The sequence below is a fragment of the Rutilus rutilus genome (assembly GCF_951802725.1).
Source record: "Rutilus rutilus genome assembly, chromosome: 17".
Lineage (NCBI taxonomy): Eukaryota > Metazoa > Chordata > Actinopteri > Cypriniformes > Leuciscidae > Rutilus > Rutilus rutilus.
In genome coordinates this window covers 22266512-22291505 of record NC_140230.1, presented here as the reverse complement: position 1 = coordinate 22291505, position 24994 = coordinate 22266512, and the positions used below count along the sequence as shown (strand labels likewise).

Sequence of the window (24994 nt, the reverse complement as noted above, 5' to 3'; positions counted from 1 at the left end):
AAGAAGGTACAAAGGACTGAAAAAGTAGATGACAAAGAGAAGTTGCAGCTGGATAGTGTTTGCTTTAATACTACAATTTGAGCTAGTCCTCCACACAGACAAACTAGACACCTTTCCACAGTCGAATGGCAGATAGTCAGAATAAAATTAAACTTTCAGAGCCCTTGCGGAGTTATAAACCCTCATTCCTCAAATAATGATTTGTTAGTTTTAACTTATATCAGTAGCACGTAGCTCAGCAGTGGTGAAAGACTGAGAAAAATGAATGAGTGCTTAATAAAAGTGAGAAGTTTCAATAGGTAGTTGATGCGGAGACATCTGCAATAAACTATTAAAGGGATAGATCACCCCAAAATAAAAAATTATACTATAATTTACTCACCCTCAAGCCATTCTAGGTGTATAGGACTTTCTTCTTTCAGCCAAACATAATCGGAGTTATATAAAAAAATATTTAATCTTCCAATCTTTATAATGAGAGTGAATAGTAAGTGAAGCGATACATTTTTGTAAGGAAGTTTTTGTAAATGTCCCTATTAATAACTTTATAAAGTATAAACCACTGGCTTCCGGTAACGGCCATCCACGAGTCTAGTTCCAGAGGAAGAGTGACCTCTGACCTGACGTAGGACATAGGATGTAGGAGTAGTGTAAGCTTAGGTGAGAGAAGATGCCTCTCGCGGTTGAAACAAATAGGGTTGGCCAACAAACTTAAGCTCCTCCATCATTTCGCTTTAAAAATTCTCGTTTTAGACTAACTCGTGACCAGTGTTTTTGTTTTGCTCAATCATCCTCTCTCTCTAAAAACAAAATTAGCTATAATCATGAATTATGTTCAGATTCTAAACATATAACAGTGAGTAATGCTTGGAATCTGACTAAAACAACCTCAGTGATGTTAAAACAGGGTAGACTGTTCCTTTTAAAGTCAGAAAGTCTCTCTCAGGTACTTTTTTATCCCTGTATGAACCAAACCCATATTAAGTGTTTTTTTGTTTTTGTTTCATCTGACCATAGAACACGTCCCGTTTGAAGTTCCAGTAGTGTCAGTTACTTTTCAAACGTTCTATGGACAGATAAAAAAAAAAAGAGCTTTTTGGCAGCAAACACTTAAGATGAGTTTGGTGCACACAGGGATAAAAAAAAGCTACCCCATGTGTAAAATGAAATACTCTGCTGTATCTTTAATGCTGTGGGACAAATTTTCTGCCAGAGGTCCTGGACATCTTGTTCTCCAAACTCATCAAGCATTATAGGAGAAGACTCAGAGCTGTTATCTTGGAAAAAGGGGGCAAATAATTGTTCCCATTGTGTTTTGAAAAAAACATTTATTTCATAATATGATTTTCCCCCCACTTTCAATTATTTTACTTCAATGAAAGGTTCGATTTTTGCTTTTTTATTTATTTATAAAATATCAAAAGGATTAACAAGGCAGATTTATTTTTTACAGCCATCTTTGATCATATTTACCAAGGGGGCAAATAATTCTGATCAGCACTGTATATATATATATATATATATATTAGCATAGTATATAATAGTAAAATGTGGTACTTAATGCTGTCATGTAGGGTAGTAAAGAGAGAACATAATTGGGAATGCCTACCAAAATTACTTGTGTTTTTCACGAGTCTCTGCCTTCGAGTTCAAGTCAAGTCGCAACTTAAGTGTGACTCAAGTCCAAATCGCAGACTGGAGATTCCATTTTTGGAATAATGTCTTTTTTTTTTTTACTTGGATGTGAAAACAATTCTTTTAGAGAATGCTGTAAAATATACAGGGAAACTTGTAACTTTGTACTGTACATTATTATAGTGATTTTAAAAACTATGCAGTTCAAGTGCTATTTTTTTAACTGGTCAAAACTGCTCAGTGAATACCAACTGAAGTAAACAGAATTTCTTGTGTAAAACTGTTCTTTTAAATCATTTCTAAATGTATTTTTATATCATTCAAAGTAATGATACCTTGATGCTTATTCAGTAACTGCATAAAGACATAGACATAAGTCAGTCATTGTGGAGATTGTCAATGAAGCAAAATGTTTTGTTGGTCAGAAATCTCAACACGCTTAAATACCGTACTTATTGTGTGTGTGTGTGTGTTGTGTGTTTGTGCAGTGTGCACTGACATCAAGTATATCCGTCATGACACTTATTTGTGCACATAAACCCTTCACCTCACTGTTCTCGCAAACAAACCCGCTCTGAGGCTCCATGCTAATAGCAAATGAGTGCATGTCTTGTCATAAAGTCTGACCCCTGGTGACAAAAACAACATGCTGTTCCGCTGATGTTTACACTGTGGCTTCACAACAACGCAACCAGGCCTGTAATCAACCCTGCTGAGTCAGCGTTCCTCCATCTCTTGCACACACACACTCTAATAGAGGGGAATTACAGAGCAGCAAGTTGGGCAAAGACTGCAGCTCGAGGAAGGATGGTTCTGCACGATGAGTGATCTGACCCAGACGATATATGGAGCCACACAGAAGTGGGATGCTCGACACGGACCTGCTATTCTGGATGGTTTTGGGTTTCAGGGACACAAAGAAAATAAAGCCTCATGTATTGACTACAAAAGTAACAAAAAAAGAATGCTAAAACGAAGTTAACATGGTCTTAAATTACACATAGTAAAGGAGCACTGTCAAGTCACATAGGTGTTTTCCGGCCAAATCCCTTGAGCGTTTCTGTCAGGGCATCGGTAAATATTCCTAATCTCGCTCTGTGCGCTTTGATACAGTTATATTATATACGTCTGTTTATAAAAAAAAGGCTCAGCGAGCATAATTATTCAACATATCTGTAAGGCAGAGTCTCGTATAAAGAATCCTGAGTCTGGCTTTCATTATTTTCCTGAGACCCAAATACATGCACACACACTCTGGAGACGGCAACAGTCAGAGGCCATAGATGGAGATCAGAAATTCTCTCACACAAGAGAGAGAAAAGCCAATAGATGCAGATGACTGAGCTTCAGAAATATCCATGAGATTGTACATGAATCTCTCATGAACGCACACACAGAATCACTTTAAACGCATTTATGGGCAGTGTTTTCTTTTGCAAATGTGAAGAATAAAGTACTTCGCTTATACAAACTGAAGAGAAATAAAGTAAAAAAAGACCTTATCCTCAACTCTAAGAAAGTAATTTGATTAAATAAAAGTATAAAATCTGTGATAAAAAGTAATATGTGGATGAGTGATAAAAGAAAATGTCAATAGTGTGCTCAACTCACTGTTTTTAGAAAGTTTGGAAAAAAACCTGTCTGTGTTTAACCTTAAAAGGTGATGTGAGATTGTTCATTAGACCGAACATGAGGTTTTTTTTACACTCCTGTCATCCACACAAACCCCAGGCCAGTCTGATACATTCCAGCTCCAGCAAGATAAAAATCCCAAGGTTAAATTCAGATCAGATGCAAGCTGATTCCATCTGGCCCTCAAATCCATTTCTCAATTTAACTGTAGTAGGAATTAAAGGGTGTGCAATTTTAGGTGCCCTGAGTTGAGCATAGTTCAACTTTATCCAAATGAGCAGCAACACAATAAAGTAACTACCAATGGGATTTTTAAAAAGTGACGCTCACCTCACAGTGTCCTAATGGGACAAGACAATTGCTAGTTGTTGGTATAATGACTCTTCTAAAATCAGAGAATCAAAAACATATAGTATAATACTGCATAAATTAAATATAGATGGATCTTTATAAAGTTACAAATGCTATTCAGTCAAGAGCAATGAGTCATTTCTTTGTATTATTATAATTAACATTAAAACACAGCAGCAGGTTTATTAGGTTTAGGTTTATTAGGCGCATTTTCGCAGATCAGCTTGCGTAGCACAGATATATAGGCGTTGCTACATTTCGTTTAATATTCCACTAATTAGACACATTTACTTCACAGACAGTCTTCTCTTTTATGTCCATTATACTCTCTGTTGTCTGTGTTTCTTTGTCTGGACACAAACACTGTACACATGCTGCATGGTATCGGAGCATTTTTATGAGTACGAGAGCGCAGTATTGGGCCCGATATTGATAATGGTATCGGTATTGGTGCATCCCTAATTTTAATAAATAAATAGCTAAGAGAAAATTGCTTTCATATGCAAGTAAAAAGGACATTATATACTCCCCTTCAAAAAAATTCTTAACACTAAGTTTTTTCTTTTTAGCAAGAACACATTAAATTGATCAAAAGCGAAAGTAAAGACTTTTACATTGTTGCAAAACAAATTTGCATATTACAATGATTTCTAAAGGATCATGTGACAGCAACCAACAGTTGACTAGCAACCAACAGTAGAGCAACTTAGTGACCTGCTGCAATTTAAATCGGTGTGAATTCCCCTTCAGACAACACAATCCTAACTCTGAACTGACTATGTTTTGTAAAAGACCCCAAGTTGTCACTGAAACTTTCAACCAAATAAGATTAGCCTTGAAGGAAAGATTGGCATCTCGGAGAGAGTCTGGGTCAGATGCAAAGGTTCATGTGTTTTAAGGTGAAAATCCATTCACGGAGGTCTTCTCAGCAGTCAAACTACGAACAACAAGCACTGTGTTTAACCAACATCAAAGCAGCACCAACAATTACACTGTTACATTAGTCACATTTCCACTTACTGCTACCAGACCATTGTAACTCAAACTACAGGTAGATCTGCTCCTCTGAAGTTCTCCACTACATAGAAATGTCACCAGCATCAGACAGCAGCGGTTTAGACACCCGATATGTCAGAGCTGGCTGGGTCAGAGACTAGACTATCACATCCACTCTTTTACTCCCTCTGGCGTCTCCCTCTTTAAGCCATGGTCTGTACATTTCTTCATTTAACACTATCTGCCCATCTCCTTGTCGTTCTCTCATTGTGTGCATGTCTTTTGTTGGTGAAGTATTCCCTATACAGGCATCAGTGTTAGTGAGAGGCCACTAAAGAGGTCATTGTTGTGGGTTAAGAGGGATGTGAGGCCCTGCATGTATTATGAGCCCCTTGGGTACGAAATAGTGTGTGTATGTTTTGCTATACAGCCATGTAGAGCCTTGATAGAGATTAAAACCAAGGCAAGACCGATGATGGCATATGTATGATTGTAAAGACCTGTTCACACCAAAGACGATAACCATATGATAACTATAAAGTTTAAATAATCATTTTAATCCTATGAGAATAGCACAGTCAACACCGCAATTACATGATAAAGACAGAGAAATGACATTGTTGGAATAACTTCCAGAATGACAAATGATAAAAACATTAACAGCCAATCAGAATCCACACGACTTTAAAATGCTTCAGTGTTTACAGCGGCAGATGACATCAATATTGCGCACCCTCATAACGTACAGAAAATTACCATCCGCTGGTGTGGACGCTCATTTGGTTATTGTAATATTTATGCTTGTCCTGAACAAGCCTTAAGAGGTTGTGTTTACTAATTCCCACAGAACTGTGTGTTCGTTTCTATGTGTGCGTAAGTGCGGTACTACAAAGCTGAAGCATGTGTAATAGATCAGATCCCACTAAAGGAATGATTAATGATATGTCAGGCAGCACAATGCCTAAGAGGGACAACTGTCTGATGAAACTGGAAACACACGTAGTGTCTGATGAGACCGGATTCTATTAAGATATATTATTTTCCTTCCTTCCTATTCTGTCCTTTTACATATGTTAGCGTATATCCCACAGTGCCATTCTTTCATGGAAGATATGTAAGAATGTGATGATCGAAGTCTTTCAGGCTGGTAGAAATCAGAGCCTGTGTTGGTTTCGGCTCACATTCACTGTCGTGCTAATGCTGTGAGAACACGGTGGTCCTGCGTGGCGGTACAAAAGATCGAGAGCTTGTTGCGGTAGCAGAGCAGGGCTCTACAGAAGCGTGACCGCCACAGTGAGGTGAGCTCCTGTGGGACTCACAAAAATAAGGCGAGTGTTTGTGTTTGGGGGCATGGAGTCAGTAAATTAGCAGAGGATGACAGAGCACTGGGGTGCACCAGACGACTTTACCAGCATTGCAGGTTTTTTTCCCCCCTCTCAAAAAGCTCTGTTTCAAAACCTAGTGAGCTGACTCTCTATGGTCTACTCAGGCAGTTGCCTACTAAGACAACATCCTAACTGTCATGGAACCTTATAAGTGAGCAGTTTCAAATGCTCAACATTGATTTTAATAGTTTTCTGATAGCAAGTTACAAATAAAAGGTAAAATTACCCATTTCAACTACACTTTTACAGCACTACTTTTATCAATATTTTAGCATGAAATGTTAGTCAACCCTCAAATACCCAGCATAGTAGAATTGTAACGTTTGTAAAACAGAAAAAAGCATTTAAATACCTATTTTTCATTAAAGTAATAGGTTTATCACATCAACAAATGGGGGGGGGGGGGGGGGGGGCTTTGCAGTCACACTTACATGCAAATACATTTTTGTGTTGAATTTTGTTGTGAATAAGTGCATTTAAAAAAAGTTTACATTTTTGCAACCCTAAATGTAACAAATTTGCAATGTTTTTATAAATTATGCAATGCAAATTGAAAAAAAGAGAAGAAATCTATAACTAATGGTTTACTAAAGGCATGTAAAGGGTGGAAAAAAAACCTTATGAATATGCATAAGGTTTTAATAATCATAAATTATAATTATATTGAAAGTGCTGGGCAACGATTATTCGCATCCAACATAAAAGTTTGTGTTTACATAATGTGTGTACTGTGTACAATTATTTTGTATATACACACATGCATGTATATATTTAAGAAATATTTGCATGCATGTATGCCTGTATGTATGTGATATATATATATTATCATAGGTACACTTCAACTGTGAGAGACGGAATCTAAAACAAAAATCCAGAAAATCACCTTGTATGATTTTTAAATAATTAATTTGCATTTTTTTTGATCACCTACCAACCAGTAATAATTCCGGCTCTCACAGACCTGTTAGTTTTTCTTTAAGAAGCCCTCATGTTCTCCACTCATTACCTGTATTAACTGCACCTGTTTGAACTTGTTACCTGTATAAAAGACACCTGTCCACACACTCAATCAAACAGACTCCAACCAGAGAATGTCTAATATGGCGAGAAGTTTCACTCTCACTACACTTCCGGCTTCTGAACTGGTTGCAGTTCCACTCTGATTCCATATGAGGGCGCTCACAGGACGAGTGCAGAATGAATGGAGGTCAATGGCGGTATACCCCTCAAAATCCACTTTTCTCAGGATATAATTTGTTGTCTAGTAATTTGAATGTTGTATTCGAAAGGAGATGCAAAGAAATTACACATTGCTGGGTGTTAGATTTTTTAGAGTCACTTATTTGATTTAAAAAAGTCTTTCAAAATGTCAATGACGTCAGAATGCTGACGTCATTAGCAGAATGCTAGCGTGTTATGGGCAACAACAACTCAACCTGTAAGAAATCAAAACGACATAAGTACTCGTTCATTCAACTTTCGACCTAAAACCCATGTTGAACTTGCAAAATCTACAATCACATCTGAGATTTCTCAACGGCAATCGGGTGAAAGAGACAAATTTAGCCGTCTAGCCCCATTGACTCCCATTCATTTTGCACTCATGGCGAGCGCCCCCAGTGGAACTCTGGTGGTACTACAACCAAAATTCGGTACAATAGGGCTTAATAGGGAGTGGGCAGGCTCTCCGTAGACGGGCTCTGCTCCAACCTCTCCACAATGGCCAAGACCAGAGAGCTGTGTAAGGACATCAGGGATAAAATTGTAGACCTGCACAAGGCTGGGATGGGCTAGAGGACAATAGGCAAGCAGCTTGGTGAGAAGGAAACAACTGTTGGCGCAATTATTAGAAAATGGAAGAAGTTCAAGATGACGGTCAATCTCCCTCGGTCTGGGGCACCATGCAAGATCTCACCTCGTGGGGCATCAACGATCATGAGGAAGGTGAGGGATCAGCCCAGAACTACACGGCAGGACCTGGTCAATGACCTGAAGAGAGCTGGGACCACAGTCTCAAAGAAAACCATTAGTAACACACCACGCCGTCATGGATTAAAATCCTGCAGCGCACGCAAGGTCCCCCTGCTCAAGCCAGCGCACGTCCAGGCCCGTCTGAAGTTTGCCAATGACCATCTGGATGATCCAGAGGAGCAATGGGAGAAGGTCATGTGGTCTGATGAGACAAAAATAGAGCTTTTTGTTCTAAACTCCACTCACCGTGTTTGGAGGAAGAAGGATGAGTACAACCCCAAGAACACCATTCCAACCGTGAAGCATGGAGGTGGAAACATCATTCTTTGGGGATGCTTTTCTGCAAAGGGGACAGGACGACTGCACCGTATTGAGGGGAGGATGGATGGGGCCATGTATTGCGAGATCTTGGCCAACAACCTCCTTCCCTCAGTAAGAGCATTGAAGATGGGTCGTGACTGGGTCTTCCAGCATGACAACGACCCGAAACACACAGCCAGGGCAACTAAGTAGTGGCTCCGTAAGAAGCATCTCAAGGTCCTGGAGTGGCCTAGCCAGTCTCCAGACCTGAACCCAATAGAAATCTTTGGAGGGAGCTGAAAGTCTGTATTGCCCAGCGACAGCCCCGAAACCTGAAGGATCTGGAGAAGGTCTGTATGGAGGAGTGGGCCAAAATCCCTGCTGCAGTGTGTGCAAACCTGGTCAAGAACTACAGGACATGTATGATCTCTGTAATTGCAAACAAAGGTTTCTGTACCAAATATCAAGTTCTGCTTTTCTGATGTATCAAATACTCCTGTCATGCAATAAAATGCAAATTAATTACTTAAAAATCATACAATGTGATTTTCTGGATTTTTGTTTTAGATTCCGTCACTCACAGTTGAAGAGTACTACCTATGATAAAAATGACAGACTTCTACATGCTTTGTAAGTGGGAAAACCTGCAAAATCGGCAGTGTATCAAATACTTGTTCTCCCCACTGTACATGCATGTGTGTGTATACAAAATAATTATACACAGTACACACACATATTATGTAAACACAAACTTTTATTTTGGATGTGATTAATCGTTGCCCAGCACTAATTAAAAATAAATAATTTTTGAATAAAAATGTAATAAATTCAAGGAATTACAAATATTGTCAATCAACATTTTTCTTACTTTGCCCACCAGCTTGCTTTTTTATTTTTTACCGGGCACATCTGAGTCTGCATTATGAGATTGCCTTCTCTGTGAAGGATAAATGAAATCTTCGTAAGCATACACATGATGCCTCAAAATACTTTCTCCATAAGAAGCTCATGTTTTGGAAAAGAGCCATGAACTTCCCCAGTTTTGTAGCGCCATAATTTACAAAGTCTTTTGCTCCAAGCAGGGGGCCGAATTGGAAACTGGACGAAAACAGCTTTGTGAGCTAAGGGCCAGTTGTGGTGGTTTGTGGGTATAAGAAGGGATCAGGCCCCTGAAGGGTGGACAGGAAGGAGAGGAGGACCAAGGGATCAGTAAAGAGATGAGGATGTTAACCTCATCAGAGCTGAGACAGAATGTAGTCTGATGAGTAGAATAAGGAAGGAAGGGACAAGAAGAAGGTTAACATCCCATTTTAAGATACAAAGGGCCTCCAGAGAGACCCGAGCAGGATGGAAGGAAATAAGGGATGTGAATCTCATCACTTCAAATCAAAGAAGAGAGCTTGAAAGCAGCTTTAAGAGGAAAGGTAAAAGTGAAAGCGTTCAAAGAGGGACACCAACATCTTGGTGTCCAACACAGGCAACAGCATCAATACACCCATTAATCACCTTGTGAGTGGGTGTGTGAGCAAGAGAAGCATCAGATTTGGTATAAACAGGGCTACTGTGGTTCAGCAGTCACGGATCGTGTTTCTCTGCATTACACGGTCATAGATACCAGTGTGCTGCGTTAAAAGCTGCTATTCCATTACTCTCTGTCTTCAGGGTGTGTGTGGCTGTCCGTCTACTGGGACTTGAGATCATTCCTTTAGTGTCGACTGCTGTGTCTGTGTCCGTGGCCCTCTCAGGACCTCTGTAAAAGGTCATTTGTGTAGTGTCTGCTGCTTTGTGTGCACGCAAATCAGATAAGAGTGGAACACAAACCCTATTAGAAGCTAAAAGCAGAGACATAGTGACAAACAAAGACGGTAACGGGAGTATGGATCCGATGGGAGACAGGCTTAAAACTTGTCATTAGAGACACCTAACTCATGTGCACAGAGAGAGGGAAAAAAGCCACCTTCCATGACACAACTGTAAACACAAATCAGTCTTCATGTCTAACTTATAGTTATTTAGAATACTGATAATATTTATTTCAATTCATAGATAATCTGCCATATGAGGATATATTTTTATTAGAGATGCACCGATTGATCGGTTTGTGACCGGAATTGGCCGATTTTCACGTGATCAGCCATGACCGGCGACCAGCCGGTCAGTCTGACATATGCCGATTTTATGCCGGTCAAATGCACCCGGGCGCCGCATGATTAACATCGCACAACATCAGCATCACACGTGCAAACGGAACGCAATAGGAAACCTCATGAATTACGGCCGTTTCACACCGCAAGCATGAGCAGCGCGTATTTTGTTCGGCGTGCATATTAATCAATGAGTGCATTCACACCGCGAGCAGCAGTGAAGCGCGGGTTTCGGCGCCGAGTCTATTTTTGCTGCTATTCACGCTCAATTAAAGTGAAAGCACACTTTTGATGGACAAAAGTATTATTTAACACAAAAAGTGCCCAAAATGCACAGAATTTGCATGTCTAGTGTGTTTTAACAAGAACTGGAGTAGGCTATGCCAGAAAATAATATTTATAGAAAATGTACCTATTTAAACTTGTTTTTATTATTCAGTTTGGGTAAAAGTACTATATGGCGTGAGTTAAAAATGAGTAAACTAGTCAGAATATACAGTATAAGCTTTCTTTTAGTTTAATTTTCTCTAATCATCTCTAATTTTTATATAAACATAATATAGGGAAAAATAAAAACATATTTATATAAAAATGAGCAATTCAGACAGATGATAAAAAAAAGATAATATTGGACAGCACAGATATGGTTATCCATTTAACAACAAAAAACAGGGTGTTGCAGGACAATAAAGAAGTCAAAATAAACAGAATTTTATCAGAGATCAAGCTAGCTAACTAGGCAATGCAAGCTAAACACAATTAGTCCAAAGGCTTCCTGTTAACAGCTGCTCTTTGGGTTGTCGTTTGAGAGCTTTTCCCCTCTCTGAGGGCCTGGCAGAGTGGATGACTCTTCTGGTGACTCCAGCGGGAAAACTAAACCAGATGGACACACAGAGACCCTGAGCTCTAGGGGGAAAGAGATCGGCTTTCCTAACGGAAATCGTGGCATTACTCACCTGAGGCTATGCTCCTGCTAACCATCCCCAGAGATAAGGTGGAATGAGAGAAGTGGGTGCCCTGTGAGAGCATAAGGGTTAAACTGATTGTGTATGTGTGCGTATCTGAACAGGGCTGCTGTTTGTACAAGAGAGCAGAGAGTAACAGGCCCTTAAATCAGTAAGATCTTCTAAAGCTCATGGGAATGGAGCAGCTATGAGTGTGAGAATGTGTGAAATCTGCTGGAGGTTGAATGAAGAGAGGACTGGAACAAAACATGTAGCTCTACACCAAGCTGCTTTATTCACACAATTATGTAATAATGGGCCATCACAATAAGCCAGTGAGATAAAAAAAAAAAAAAAAGATATATCCGAGCAGTGATGGAGAAACTGATTTTTGAACTTTGATAGCCGAGTAGTTTGAAGCTTGTCAACATCAGTTTCAAAGACACAATAAAATGCTCTTAAAAGCAGTTTTCTTTTCGGTTGAAGTATTTCCTAAATAAATAAATATACATGAAATATTGATTTGAGCTGGAATTATTGTATTATGTGTGAATAAAGAGACCACAGAGTGATATTAAACTGATGTTTGCCAGGGACAAAGGGTCAATTATACAGATTAGCAGGTATCAAACTAAAATATTGAAGTGTTCCAAAGAGCTCTTCAATATAGTGATAAGCAGCAGTATTACATTGAATAATTATTTTGCTAGCAAATGGAAGACAAAATACAACACAGAGAATTCTGGCAACATAAATGGGCAACCTACATGAACCAAATTTTTTAACCAACCAATCTGCTATTTGCCAACTACTACTAAACTTTTTTACTAAAATTTTTGTTGTTATGTTAGTAACCCTGCTGTTTTAGTTACATCCCAAAATAGCATCTGACTCCAATGGGGCTAACAGATAGAGTCCAGTTTAGATTTGGTCTAAGAAACTCAAAAAGTAAGCAAGGAGTCCAGAGAAGCAGGAGCAAAGGATGGGAAAACTATCAGCGTGTAACTCAAGAGAGATGAGATGAAGCTTTAATGTAGAAATGTAGAAAATCTCTACACAGCTATATAGTTACTAACTGCCAGCCTACACACAGGAAAAATTAAGGGTGAATCATGGGCAGAAGTATGAGATGAGCCTTTGTTAGTCCTGAGGATTTCGATCCTGCCGCTCTAATCAGAATGAGAGACATCAATCCTGAAAGACTCAAGTCAAATACATTAAGCCATTGCTGGTCCAGGCTCATTGTGCTTTTACAGTAAATCAACTGGCCCTGTTCAGAGATGCGTTTCTTTTCCCTACAGTAAATCGACAGGGTAACATTAGTACTGTGACATTGGTAATCTTCTAACTTTTCTTTTTGTACAGTTTTTATATTTTTTTTGCACAGCATTTCAAAGAATCAAAAATACTTAATAAAAAATTAAATAAAATCTGTGAACTGATTGTGCTGGATCTATATATAAAAACGACAGTTTTAAAGGAAAAAAAATATTTTATTAAAAATAATGATAAGAATCACTGCCAGAAAATTCCCTGAACAGAAAGGAAACAAATCATTGACAAAAAGAGTCTCTCTCGGCACACACACAAACGCCGGATGAGGATAATGTACTGACAGTAAATGGCCTTAAGTGTAAGACCATGATTAATGCTCGCTGCCAATCTCATTTGCCTCCAGGTGGAAACCCTTATGAGAAACAAGCATTTCCTCATTTGAGTAAAGGGATAAAACATTGTAAACACTGTAATCCAGGGGGGTTTAAAAAGTCTTGCTCTCCTATAATAGAATAAAGCTGTAAGGCAAGCCATATGAGGAGTACCAATTTACAATTGTTATGGAAGACATTAGGCATGAAGAATTAAAAATGTGACAACAGCAATATGATAAAAAAAACACACCAAGTAGCACTATTTCTATTGCTTATACTTGCAGTCCGAGGGTTAAATGAACCCCTATCTCCAATGACATAAAATATGATGCTGTGACAACTATATTGGATCTGACAGCAATGTCGCAACACAATACACAAGTGTGAGTAACAGTGTTTTTACCATGTATCACTATTGCTTTGTCTGTTACAGATCGTTTGATATGTTTATAGTGTAGCGGCGCAGTCAAACTGTAATAGTTGTGATACTTGCAATTTGCTGTTTTTCCTTTGCGTCTGCATTAATGGGGTTAATGCGGGGGATTCTTGGATATGTAAGAAAGCATGTAGAGAACACTGCTTTTATATTGTTTTGATCCAAGCTAGTGCTGGGCGGTACCGAATACCGGTGTTTATTTTTGTTATGATATGAATTTTTAATATACTGCAATACCGGTCTATGTCGCTTAAACAATGCTGGGAATGCGGTGCGACGCTGTTTGAGAGGGTCCCTTTTCATTGTTGCACTGTGGTGAGGGCACAGCTATATAGTGTTATTAAGCATGACGGTGAAGATGGATAGGTTAAACTATAATTGATAGCTGTCAAATTATACTGCAGTGTTTCCCATACATTGGTTCACAATATCAACACTGCCCGCCACAAATATATTCCAAAAGGCGTTGACATCGTTGAATAAACATGAGAACTGCACGTTTCAAAGTCAAATTTTTTTATACAAAAGTATCTTTAAAGTGAACTGACTGTCTTTATTTATTTTTATTTTCTTTATCTTTCCTGATAAAGCAGCGTTTATGAGCTGCTTTGTGTACAACCGTTACGGGGAAACGGCTATTTCTGCCTCTCCTAAAGCACCTCCTGCTGGCACCTCTTCAAAAACAGCATCATTTTGTGGGGCCTTGCAAACCTGTATTAAAGGGGTCTTATGATGGTTCTAAAAAATGACATCATTTTGTGTATTTTGTTTAATGCAATGTGTTTATGTGGTTTTAGGTAAAAAAAATAAAAAGTCATTATTTTACACATACTGTACATCATTGTTGCTCCTCTATTGCCCCGCCTTTCTGAAATGCATACATTTTTACAAAGCTCATCGTTCTGAAAAGCACGGTGTGCTCTGATTGGCCAGCGATCCAGTGCATTGTGATTGGCCCAAATACCATAAGCGTGTGACGGAAATGTCACGGCCCTTACCATATTTGGAACATCAGCTCCCAAAGCAATAATGACAGGTGACGTATCAATAATGTCAATTCGAGCTGATTGATCAACTTTGCCAGCGTGACTGGACCATATCGTATCAGATTGGTAAGGTTTTATTTCATTGGGGACATAATTACTGATTATAAAGACAACTGTCTACTTACAGGTGTGAGAACACTATGTAAACATTAAACCATGTCTGCATTTGTGATCGTACAAACAACATACAAGTACTACTCTATACTGCTCAAAACTCGTGTTTGAATAGTCAGTAGCAAATTCTTAAAATATGAAAACAGGCTGTGTCTGTGTCAGAAGCACCAGAATGTACTTGCAAAGATGGAATTACCCCACTTTTTAGAATCAGCCTTTGTGCACAGCCGGCCTTGTACTCTCCCAGGTTCTGGAAACAGTCCTCCGAAAAACGCGCAACACACAGTCGAAAATTTTGGTTGTACTGTTCTGGAGCAGTGTTGTAAATAAGCACTGTTTTCTAATTGTGTCCTCTTTTAGAAGACCAAACTAAGTAGTTTGGCTTTCGCAACAAAAAACACAGCATCTCCACGACATGGCAGCAACAATAATCAGGGTTCCCACACCTTGATTAACTTCAAATTCAAGGACCTTTCCAGGTCCAATACCCTCAAATTCAAGGACTTAATGTGGGGACACATTTGTTGTGTCCAATAGCAAACGCTGAGGTACCATCGTAGTAGTTTTGTGCGCACGTGAACGTCATGGCAACGTGCAACACAAAGTACCTCACGCGGGAAACACTTAACGTAACGCGTAAATGCGAGTAACTAACGTAAATCAAGCAAGCTAGTATGCATAGGCCACGAAGTGTTGGCGAAATAACACATTAGCGGACCGGAGGGAATAATATGGAATTGTTTCCAGAAAACTTCTTGAACAAAATAAATTCAAGCACTTTCAAGGACCTTCTATGTATGTTTATTTTCAAAAACTTTCCAGGGCCTTGACTCTTTTTTCTTCTTTTCAGATTCACAAATTTTCAAGGATTTCAAGGACCCGTGGAAACCCTGAATAATACAACGAGAATAAAAGTTACGCCTTCTTTCTTTGCGTATCCATTTGGGTGGCCTATCCATTTGCGTATCCATTAGATAGCCTAACTGCTTTCTCTGGGTCAGCATCAAAGCAAAAGCAGATTTGAATGTACAGGTGAGATATTGTAAAAGGTTTAATAGACACTCGTAACATTGTCACTTTGGAATGAGATCGTCTGGATGTTTGAATCGAGATCGCAATCTTTTAATGACTGTGCAGCTCTACGTCAAAGGCAGCGGAGCCTCAAGGGCACATCCATGAAATTGCCACAGACCAATGGTATAGTTTCAATTGCGTTTACTAGCTGGAGAAAAACAAAAAGTGTGGAAAGTTCATTTTGGCAAGCTGTTTCCAAAACCCGAAACGAACACCAAACAAACTTCGTTTTGGCCTAATTTTGTTCGAACCGATGTCACACCATTAGTTGAGGTATATCGGGCCTTTACTTTACTTTTCAAGCAATGGGATGAGTTCTCATCTGGGGGACAATAAAACCGCTCAAAAATACACTGAAAGAGGAACCCAGGCCATATCTAGGGGCAAACAATAATAGAGACTACCCATAACAGCCTAGCAACTTCATAGCAACACTCTGGAGGGCTGTGGGATCAGCAGTTATACAGTTGTCACATCCATCATAAGGACAAGGTTTAACACGGAGTTACATGAACTGACATTCCCACTCAGACCCGAGACACACCTTACATTAGAAACCCCTTTGCTGACCATGTCACGTGGGCTGAGGCCAGGACACACCCTTTTCTGCCTCTCATCATGCATCCCATACTCTCTTTCTTTTCTCTTCCAGAAGACGCCTAGAGCACTAAATCTATTAGCAAGCACATTCTTGTGTTTTTGAGTCTTCACTCAATAACGAAATAAAAGAAAGCAAACTGCCAGACTTTTTCAGATAAGATGAAGAAAAAGTAGAAGAGTGCTGGAAGGAAGAAAGGAGATTATTTTCTTAACTCACCTTAGTGAAAAATACTGAGAGATGAGTCTCGCTGCCAAGGATCCAAATAGGGAATTTTGGAGATTTGAGGAAAGAGCCAACCTTTAAAAGCAGAAAAAAGAAAAAGCGGTTGAGCGCCAGTCTCCATACCGATGCCATGACGGCCTGGCCAGCTACATTCCAGAACCATCACGAACAGGTTGATTCACTGCGATAAGATGATTGGTAACACATAAGAATGGCCAACTACTAAATCATTTGGCTTATTTTGGACCTTTGTTATGGATTGGATAAAAATGTTTTGAAACCATTTTACACTATGCTACAATGTTCATTAGAACTGTATCAATGTTGAGCGTATTATAGGAACACTGAAACATGTAGTTAATGATCTACATCAGGCGTAGGGAACATCCGGCCCCTTTAATACCACAATGTAGGTCAATGCAGTTTCATCCATTGCATTAAATGCAAGTTATGCTTTATCAACGTTATGACACATGCATGTATTGCAAGGCTGCATTTATTTGACAAATAATACAGTAAATACAGTAACCTATTTTAATCAAATTTAAAATGTAATTTATTTCGATGGCAAAGCTGAATTTTCAGTCATTACTCCAGTGTCACATGATCCTTCAGAAATTATTCTAATATGCTGATTTAGGTCTCAAGAAACATTTCTTATAATTAACAATGTTGAAAACAGTTTAATATTTTTGTGAAAACCATTGTGCAGTTTTTCAGGATTAGAAAAGAATAGAAAAGAACAGAAGTTCAAAAGAACTGCATTACTTTAAATAGAAACCTTTTGTAACAATGTCTTTACTGCCAATTTTGATCAATTTAATGCATCTACCCTTGCTGAAAAAGTTTATTTCTTACAAAAAAAATCTTACTGAACTAAAACTTTTGAACGGTAGTGTACATGAAAGGCTCTTGATTTGAAAAAGGTTCCCCACCCCTGATATACATACAAAAACCATATCCACCAACGAAAACCAAATCAGCAGTTAAAAAAACAACAACTTGAGTTCAAAGTGTAACTCTGCCTACAGCTCCATCTCCAGCCATGCATTCAAACACTAAAAGCCCTCACACTCATCTCCCATCACTCAACAGGTGAATATCAGCAGCAGATTTGGGTGGGGGAGGCGATCCAGGGGTGTGCGGATTAAAAAGATCATGAATATTGTGATGGGGGCTCAGATGGTTCTAAATATGAGGCGATACATTCCTGCGTTCTTCTAATCCAAACACAACTCACTGCACATATCCTGAAGCTCTGCTTAGCACAGTGCCATTCAAAATAAAGCAACTTCTTAATTACTTTATCCACAGGTTAAAACAATAGGGCCATTCCAACAGGATGTGTGTGTGCCAGGTGTTGTTGGCTGAAATTTCAGATGTTTGAGATTTACACCACATTAGCATTTAAAAAGATGTTAAGGCCCGGGTATACTTAATTTTCCACGTTTCACTGAGTCTCAAGCACAGTCGTGTCTACACAGTTTTGAAAGTATCCTCAACCGTGGATGGACACATTCGACACATGCGCAGTACAATTGTTTTTTATACTCTACCAGCCATCAGAGGGCAGCACTGAGTCGTGTCATTTACAAGACATTTGCTCGGAAAGAAAGAGGAAAAGTAGTAGATCCGCCATTGCATGCAAAGTTTAGAACCAAAACAAAAGATGGAGAATGATATGCTGATTTGTTTACGGTTCTTTGAACAGCGTGTTATTTTGCATCGATCTGTACGCACTCTTCTTTGACTACTGCACAATATATCACAACTGTGCATAATGTCACCTAGTGGACTCTTCGGTCTCAACATTCACCTTTGTATGGTCGGACGTCCGAAGTATAATTTTGCTTTAGGGAGACGGGAACCATTTACCTTCTGAAAAAATAACTAGTACAACTCAATATTATCTAAATAATTGAAGGTCTTAAACCAAGGGGGCAGGAGGATGAAGTAAAATGATCGAATTAAGTTATTATTTATAATTGTAGAAAAACAATTTTTCTTTTCCCCCTCAATAACTATTGTTTATATTGAACACACAGAATGAAATACTTGAATGTTATAGTAAATTAATTTAATATCTCAATACTCCATATTTCTGTTAATAAAAAACTTAAGTAATGCAGGCTAGGTATGGTAATGATACTGTCTTAAAATACTTTAAAAAATAAATAATAATAATAATAATAATAAATCTTATTATTCTATAAGATTTTCTCTTATTATTCTCTTATTATAAAAAAAAAACTAGAAAAGACAACAGATTTTCCCTTTTCCAATGCAGAACTTACATAATTGTTTTGTGTGTGAGAACAAACCCACAGAAATAGTTTCTTGCCCAACATAAAAATTCTTCATGCACCAAAACTGTGTAAAATATAGAGTGAAGAATGTCACAGTCAGTATTTTAGTAGGCTGTTATGTTACAATTACACTTCACAAAATCCTTGTGAGATATACAGCTAGAAAATAGCAAACCCACAAACAAACTGTGAGTTTGTTTACTAGGCATGGGCGATGTCTACCAATTTGGCATCAGATGATGTCTACAGTGAAACATCGTGATGGACGATGACATCGCGCAGGTGGGGAGGGAATGTTAACGTAACATTCTCATTTTCCACTAGATATTTTACTCTACATCTCATCAGCAATTTCGATTTTGGCACGCTCTGCAGCAGCTGACCACTAAGGAGCGAAAGTACAGTGACGTGACATAACTGCCAGATTGAAACTGTGCTTTCGTACTATGTCTGGCGCTAAGCCAAAGACGGACGTGCTCAGCGCTTGTCATATATCACAATTATTCAGTGTTTTTAACCACATAATGTTTATTTTAGGTTTCAGACATTTAAATACATATAATTTATAGCAAAACAATACATTTACAGTTTGTAAAATACACAATGGTGTCTATGGAAGCAGCAATAAAAATCCATTCAAATATATTTGCTGACGTGTTTTATTCATATCAGATACACAGTGTAAGTAACTATAAAGTTTACTCTATTCTTCTCCCAGTTCACCGGCCACTTACTTTCATGTATTTCGGGAGAATTGACGTGTTGTAATAAATCCAACAGACAGGAATCTCTGAACTACGGCCCAAACAAACATGGCAGCGCCCATCTCCCGTTACAGATCGAAATCATTTAAAAAGGTTTTTAAACGACAAAACAAACTCACTTACACGTATTTGAGAATCGGAATAGAAGATAGTTGATGATTAACAAGTTTGTTAGAAATAAAATAGCTACATCTGTCATACAGCGCTAGTTTGGCTGTGGTGAATCACGTGCCAAGCATGACGCGTCACCATGGAAACATGGGGGGTGGGGTATCGCGATGCCGGCTCAACGCGACGCCGGTCTGTCAGCCATCGCAATGAACGATGGCATCGTCTATCGGCCCAACCCTAATGTGGACACTCCGCATCTTTCACACAACACGTGCCAAAATTGGTCTCCAGATTTATCAACACTGCAGATAGTGGAAACATCATCTATAGCACATGAATTATACTGTAAGCTCCTGTGAGGGTGTGTATGAGTAGATACCCACCTTGCAATAGCGCAGTGACTCCATTAGTGTGAGGAAGCCAACAGAGGCCTGCTGATGGATGCCATGAAGCTCTAGAGAACAAATAAAAATAAAAGATTAATTCCTCTGTTAACTGTACAAAAATAAGTCTAACATAAAACACTAAAACCTAATGACCTTAGCAATTCTGTAACTTATTCTATCAGCAGGCATATGTTAAGTGTGATAAACCTTGAGCAAAACATTTGATAATACTGCCACCAAGTGGGCTGCAACAGCAGAACAACTGATTACCTACTTTGAATCGAGTTATTTAAAACAAACAGCATGTCAACAGATTATTATTCAGCAAAAATATGAAGCATACTCATTCCAGAACATTCTCTATCACCGTCCCACACGTTAGACACGGCATGACCTGTGACCAGCAGGTTGATTAGACTTTGGCTAAAAGTATAGAAAGAAAGACCATGAAACAGTCAGCATTCACTAGTATAAATAAATATACAATAACTATACTTAAATACATTAAAATTAAGAGTTTTAGAGTTTAAATGTGCTTATATATATATATATATATATATATGGGGCTACAGACCAGCATTATCCTATGGCAACGCAAGATCAATCTACAAGGTTACAACGCAATAAAAACAGCAGCCTAACAGTCTAAGCAATGATAATATTAAAAACTTGATCTCTCAGCATGCATTTTACCTGCCGTGGCCATACACAGGGTCAATCAGAGGTTCAGAGGTGTCTTCGATCTCATTCTTTATGTTCTCAATCCCCTTCAAAAAAGTTATAAGTTACAGCATAAGTAAAATCACACACACACATAATGGATGAACATAGCTAGCTAGCGAATAACATACAGTTAGCTGGGCAAAATTTCTTATGTATTCTACAAAGGTTTGGAGTCAGCAAGATTTCTTTTATTCAGAAAGGATGCATTCAATTGATCTAAAGAGACAGTAAAGACATTAGTAATGTTACAAAACTTTTGAATCATCAAAGTATCCAGAAATGTATGACGGGTTTCACAAAAATATAGAACAGCACAACTGTTTTCAACATTGATATTAATGAGCAATGTTTCTTGAGCAACAAATAAGCATTCTGAAGGATCATGTGACTGAAGACTGGAGTAATGATGCTGAAAATCAGCTTTGTCATCAAAATAATAATTGAAATTTTGAAATATATTAAGATGAAAACAGCTATTTTAAATTTTAAATTTACATTTAAAATTACAAAATTGAATTTTTTTACTGCATTTTCGATCAAATAAATGCAGCCTATTAAGATAATTATTTCAAAAACATTTTAAAAATACAGGCCCCAGTGTATGAGAAAGGTTTACCATGCAAGCTCATTCTCCTGTGTTTCAATGGAACAAACAAATTCAGACCTTTTAGGGGTGGGGAAATGTAAAGTTATACCTTTGTAAGTATGACTGAGTACAGGAAAAGCAGAACTCCGAATTTGTTCTTCCAGGTGTCGTACAGTGACAACACAGCCTCTCTCAACTCCGCAACAGTCCTGAGAGTCCTCTTCCTGAGGAAGGAGTAACCACAATGTGACTGTCAATTGGGGAAGATCCTTACTATAGGTATAATGTCATGAGTTACAGACCAATTTAGACTGAAGCTTTATTTTAAGCTGAGCCCGATTTCTTTTAAGTAATCTACCAGTGATTTGTATATTTGTAGGACAAGGAAAAGACATGAGAAAAGTAGGGGTGCACCGAAATTAAAATTCTTGGTCGAAGCCAAATAACGAAATGCTTGGCTGAAGGTTTTTCCAATTTTTTTCCCAATTTTTTTCACCATTGCATTAATTAAATAATTAAAATGTGCTTTTCACTATTTTGTCTTGCTTTTCACAGAAAAATATTATTATATTAATAATATTATTATTAAAAATATTTATTTAACACTGAACATTTTTTTTTTTACATTCCAGCAGATATTATACAAACAAAGCACACTATAACTTAAAATAAATAAATTGGTAAAATAAAAATAATTTGGCCATCTTTGAAGCCCCCCTTCTTGAATAGCCTATGTTAGGCCTATAACTGACTGCTGAAAGAATGTAATTCTGTATGCCTACAACAAAAAAGTGCATTGAAAAGTGCAAAAAATGAACCCACAACAAATGAATAACAAAATTCAAGAGGGTTATTGCTCCTGGGGGTGAGGACTTTTGAGAGATAACCATCTAACTGTTGAGCAATTGAGCTTGTCCTCGATTTTGCAAATGGCTTATTCTCTTGGAGGATCTCATCGAACATGTCAGACAGTGAGACGGTGCGCTGCTCATCTGTAGTACGAGCCCGTTCTCTCTCTGCGCTGTTTTCATCTCCTGCGCAGTGCATCACCTGACCATCTCCATCACCTAGCGGCTTTCCCAAATCCAACTCGGCCTGGATCATTTCTCCACACCGCCGACATGTTTGCTGCATTTTTAAAGCACACGCCTCTCACTCTATGCTGGTTACTATTTGATCGCGTCATCAAAAACGTCAAAAACTTATTCAGCCGAATACCAAAAGTGCTATTTTTGAACGAATAATTTCAGTTGCCGAACATTCGGTGCATCCCTAGAGAAAAGAGAAACAAAAGTGACGCTGCGTGAAAAGAGTGTTTGTGCACTTACTGGATGACGCTGTGAAACCTCTCAAAGCCAAGCTCCTCAGCAGCCAAAGCAGCTAAACACACACCATGCAAAAACACAAATGCATTTAACAAGACACAACAATCCAAAGAAATTATTTGTAAGATCACTGTTCACTGTTAATGAGAATAGACAACTCATCAAGTTTAGACCAGCATGCTGTGTATAATCAACCAAACATTAGGGATCATTGTTAGGTATTATTCAAACACTGGCATGTAGTCTTGTTCAGTATCTGTACAACATCCAGAAAGACAGCTACAAATTCTCTTACTTGGTGTGTCAGTAGTTTGGCTGGACTCGGGCTCCGGGTGGCTGTCTGTGATGTCACTGCTGTCTGTGGTTTTATCACGAGGCCAGGTGGCCAGGTGAAATGCCTGTGTCTTATTGAGGGACGCTGACTCCAGAATCTCACTGAGGGTGGAGCACAGGACCGTCCGCTGCTCTTCCTCTGTAGGGGTACATCAAGCCATGCATCTGATTGCTAAGCTGCAATAAAGATGTTGCACTGACTGACACCAGACACGAGCAGCGCAACACAATGTGACAAAAGCAGATAGAACCTTTTATCATCAGTGATGCTGTCTACACAGGATGCAGTACAATGCAACATGACAAAAATTCCAGAAGATAAACTGATGCCCGTTCTATTTCCATCATACGTGGTCCTGTCCCAAACAGCACCCTAAACACTTGCGGTCTTCCGACCAGTCTGCACTTTTGTGACATAACACCGCTTTGTCGTGAAGAAGTCTGCTGCGGAGCTTGCTTCAGTGCAGGCTCGGCAAAAGCGTGCATGCTGACCGCAAGAAGATGCGTAATAGAGCCCCCTACTAGAGCTGAAGATCTTTGCCCGAACCCGACGGGTTTGGTCGGGTTCGGACTTAATTTCTATTATTTTACACGGGCTCGGGCTCGGGCTCGCGCTTCGGGTTGCGTGGTAAATGAGCGGTCAGGTGATGTGTTTAGATTAGCGTGAAAATGGATATTGAGGAGGTGAAATGGAGGCTGGTCTCTGGAGGATTTATTTTATTTCTTTGTTCCAACTTCCAAGTGGCCTCTAGCCTCCGTTAGTCATGAATAAATGATGTTCAAATTTTTATAAATTACTCCTTTTTTTTATGAAAGACAAAGGTGCTGTGTGCGTGCGTCTCTTTCTTTCTTTCTCTTCCTTTTCCGCCGAGTGGTGCGTGTGCCGGCTCGCGGTGTGAAGCGCGTGTCCGCGCTATTCTCCGACACTCTTATCACTGCTGATAGACGGCCTTTTGGACAGTCGGGCTGTAAACGGGTTCGGGCTTTTAAAAAGCTGTCAATCAAAATGTACTTGTCGGGCTCGGGCCAAACTCTGTCGGGCTCGGGCCTTTTCGGGCCGAGTTTTTAAGGCCCGATTACAGCTCTACCCCCTACCGCATAACAGTGAAAACTCAGAAAGCTGGAAAATTACATCAATGGCAGGGAAAGTGTCAAACTGGCAAGGCTTAAAAAATGTGCAAATGATCAATTTTAGTGATGATGCAGCACTGGCCAGATTGGGTAAGTGACAGTTCCGTCAACTGTCCCAAGTGTTGTTTACGCTGGCCCCTGGCCATTGGGCACTCCTTATTTTCGAGCCCTGCTTCTACATAAACTGTCAGCCAAATATATTGGACAAACATGAAAATGAAAGTGTAATTTACTAGGATAAGACTGTTCTTTTCTTCATTTATGAAAGCAGGATACAAAATGTACACAACATACTAATGAGAGCAACAGCTAAGAATGTGAAATATGATCAACACAAAAGGAGTGAGGAGACGACGACAGGAGGAGAAAAAAAAATTACTTTAGCTATAAAACTAAAAGGACAAAGTCTCACACAACAGTTCTTCCTTTAAAAGTGATCTATAAAATAGGACAAAATAAAACTAATATTATGGATAACTGGTAATACAAGGTTTTTAGAACACTAATTTTATAGAGTGGTGCAGGTATGATGTCAGAACCTGGAAGACTAATTTTAAGATTTTCTATGGGTTTTTTCAAATTATGTGTAAAATAAAGCATGTGGCAAACATATCGTGACTATGCTTTGACGTTTTGTTCTACAATATAAATTACACACACCCAGAGCAAAAACGAAAATTTAAACAGTCGTTCATTTTTTAAAACTTATATTTTTAACAAGCTCCTAGATAAGACAGCTACAGATGAGTGTGTGCAGTGTACATTGTAGAACAAAACGTCAAAGTTTCGACATGTTATATTTACCACAGGCTTTATTTTATTCACAAAT

The 24994-nt window shown here is 38.8% G+C and overlaps 1 protein-coding gene across 1 annotated transcript in view; it reads right to left on the bottom strand.

Annotated features, from left to right (window-relative positions):
* mindy3 (MINDY lysine 48 deubiquitinase 3) overlaps nucleotides 1–24994 on the bottom strand; it is a 46183-nt gene that overhangs the window by 17008 nt on the left and 4181 nt on the right. The window contains exons 4-10 of the mRNA XM_084385130.1: nucleotides 22997–23173; nucleotides 22705–22756; nucleotides 21486–21600; nucleotides 20761–20834; nucleotides 20411–20490; nucleotides 20065–20135; nucleotides 16495–16575 (exon numbers count right to left, since the gene is read on the bottom strand). Of these exons, the coding sequence (XP_084241256.1) occupies nucleotides 16495–16575; nucleotides 20065–20135; nucleotides 20411–20490; nucleotides 20761–20834; nucleotides 21486–21600; nucleotides 22705–22756; nucleotides 22997–23173 (650 nt within the window). The remainder of the gene's footprint in view (nucleotides 1–16494; nucleotides 16576–20064; nucleotides 20136–20410; nucleotides 20491–20760; nucleotides 20835–21485; nucleotides 21601–22704; nucleotides 22757–22996; nucleotides 23174–24994) is intronic.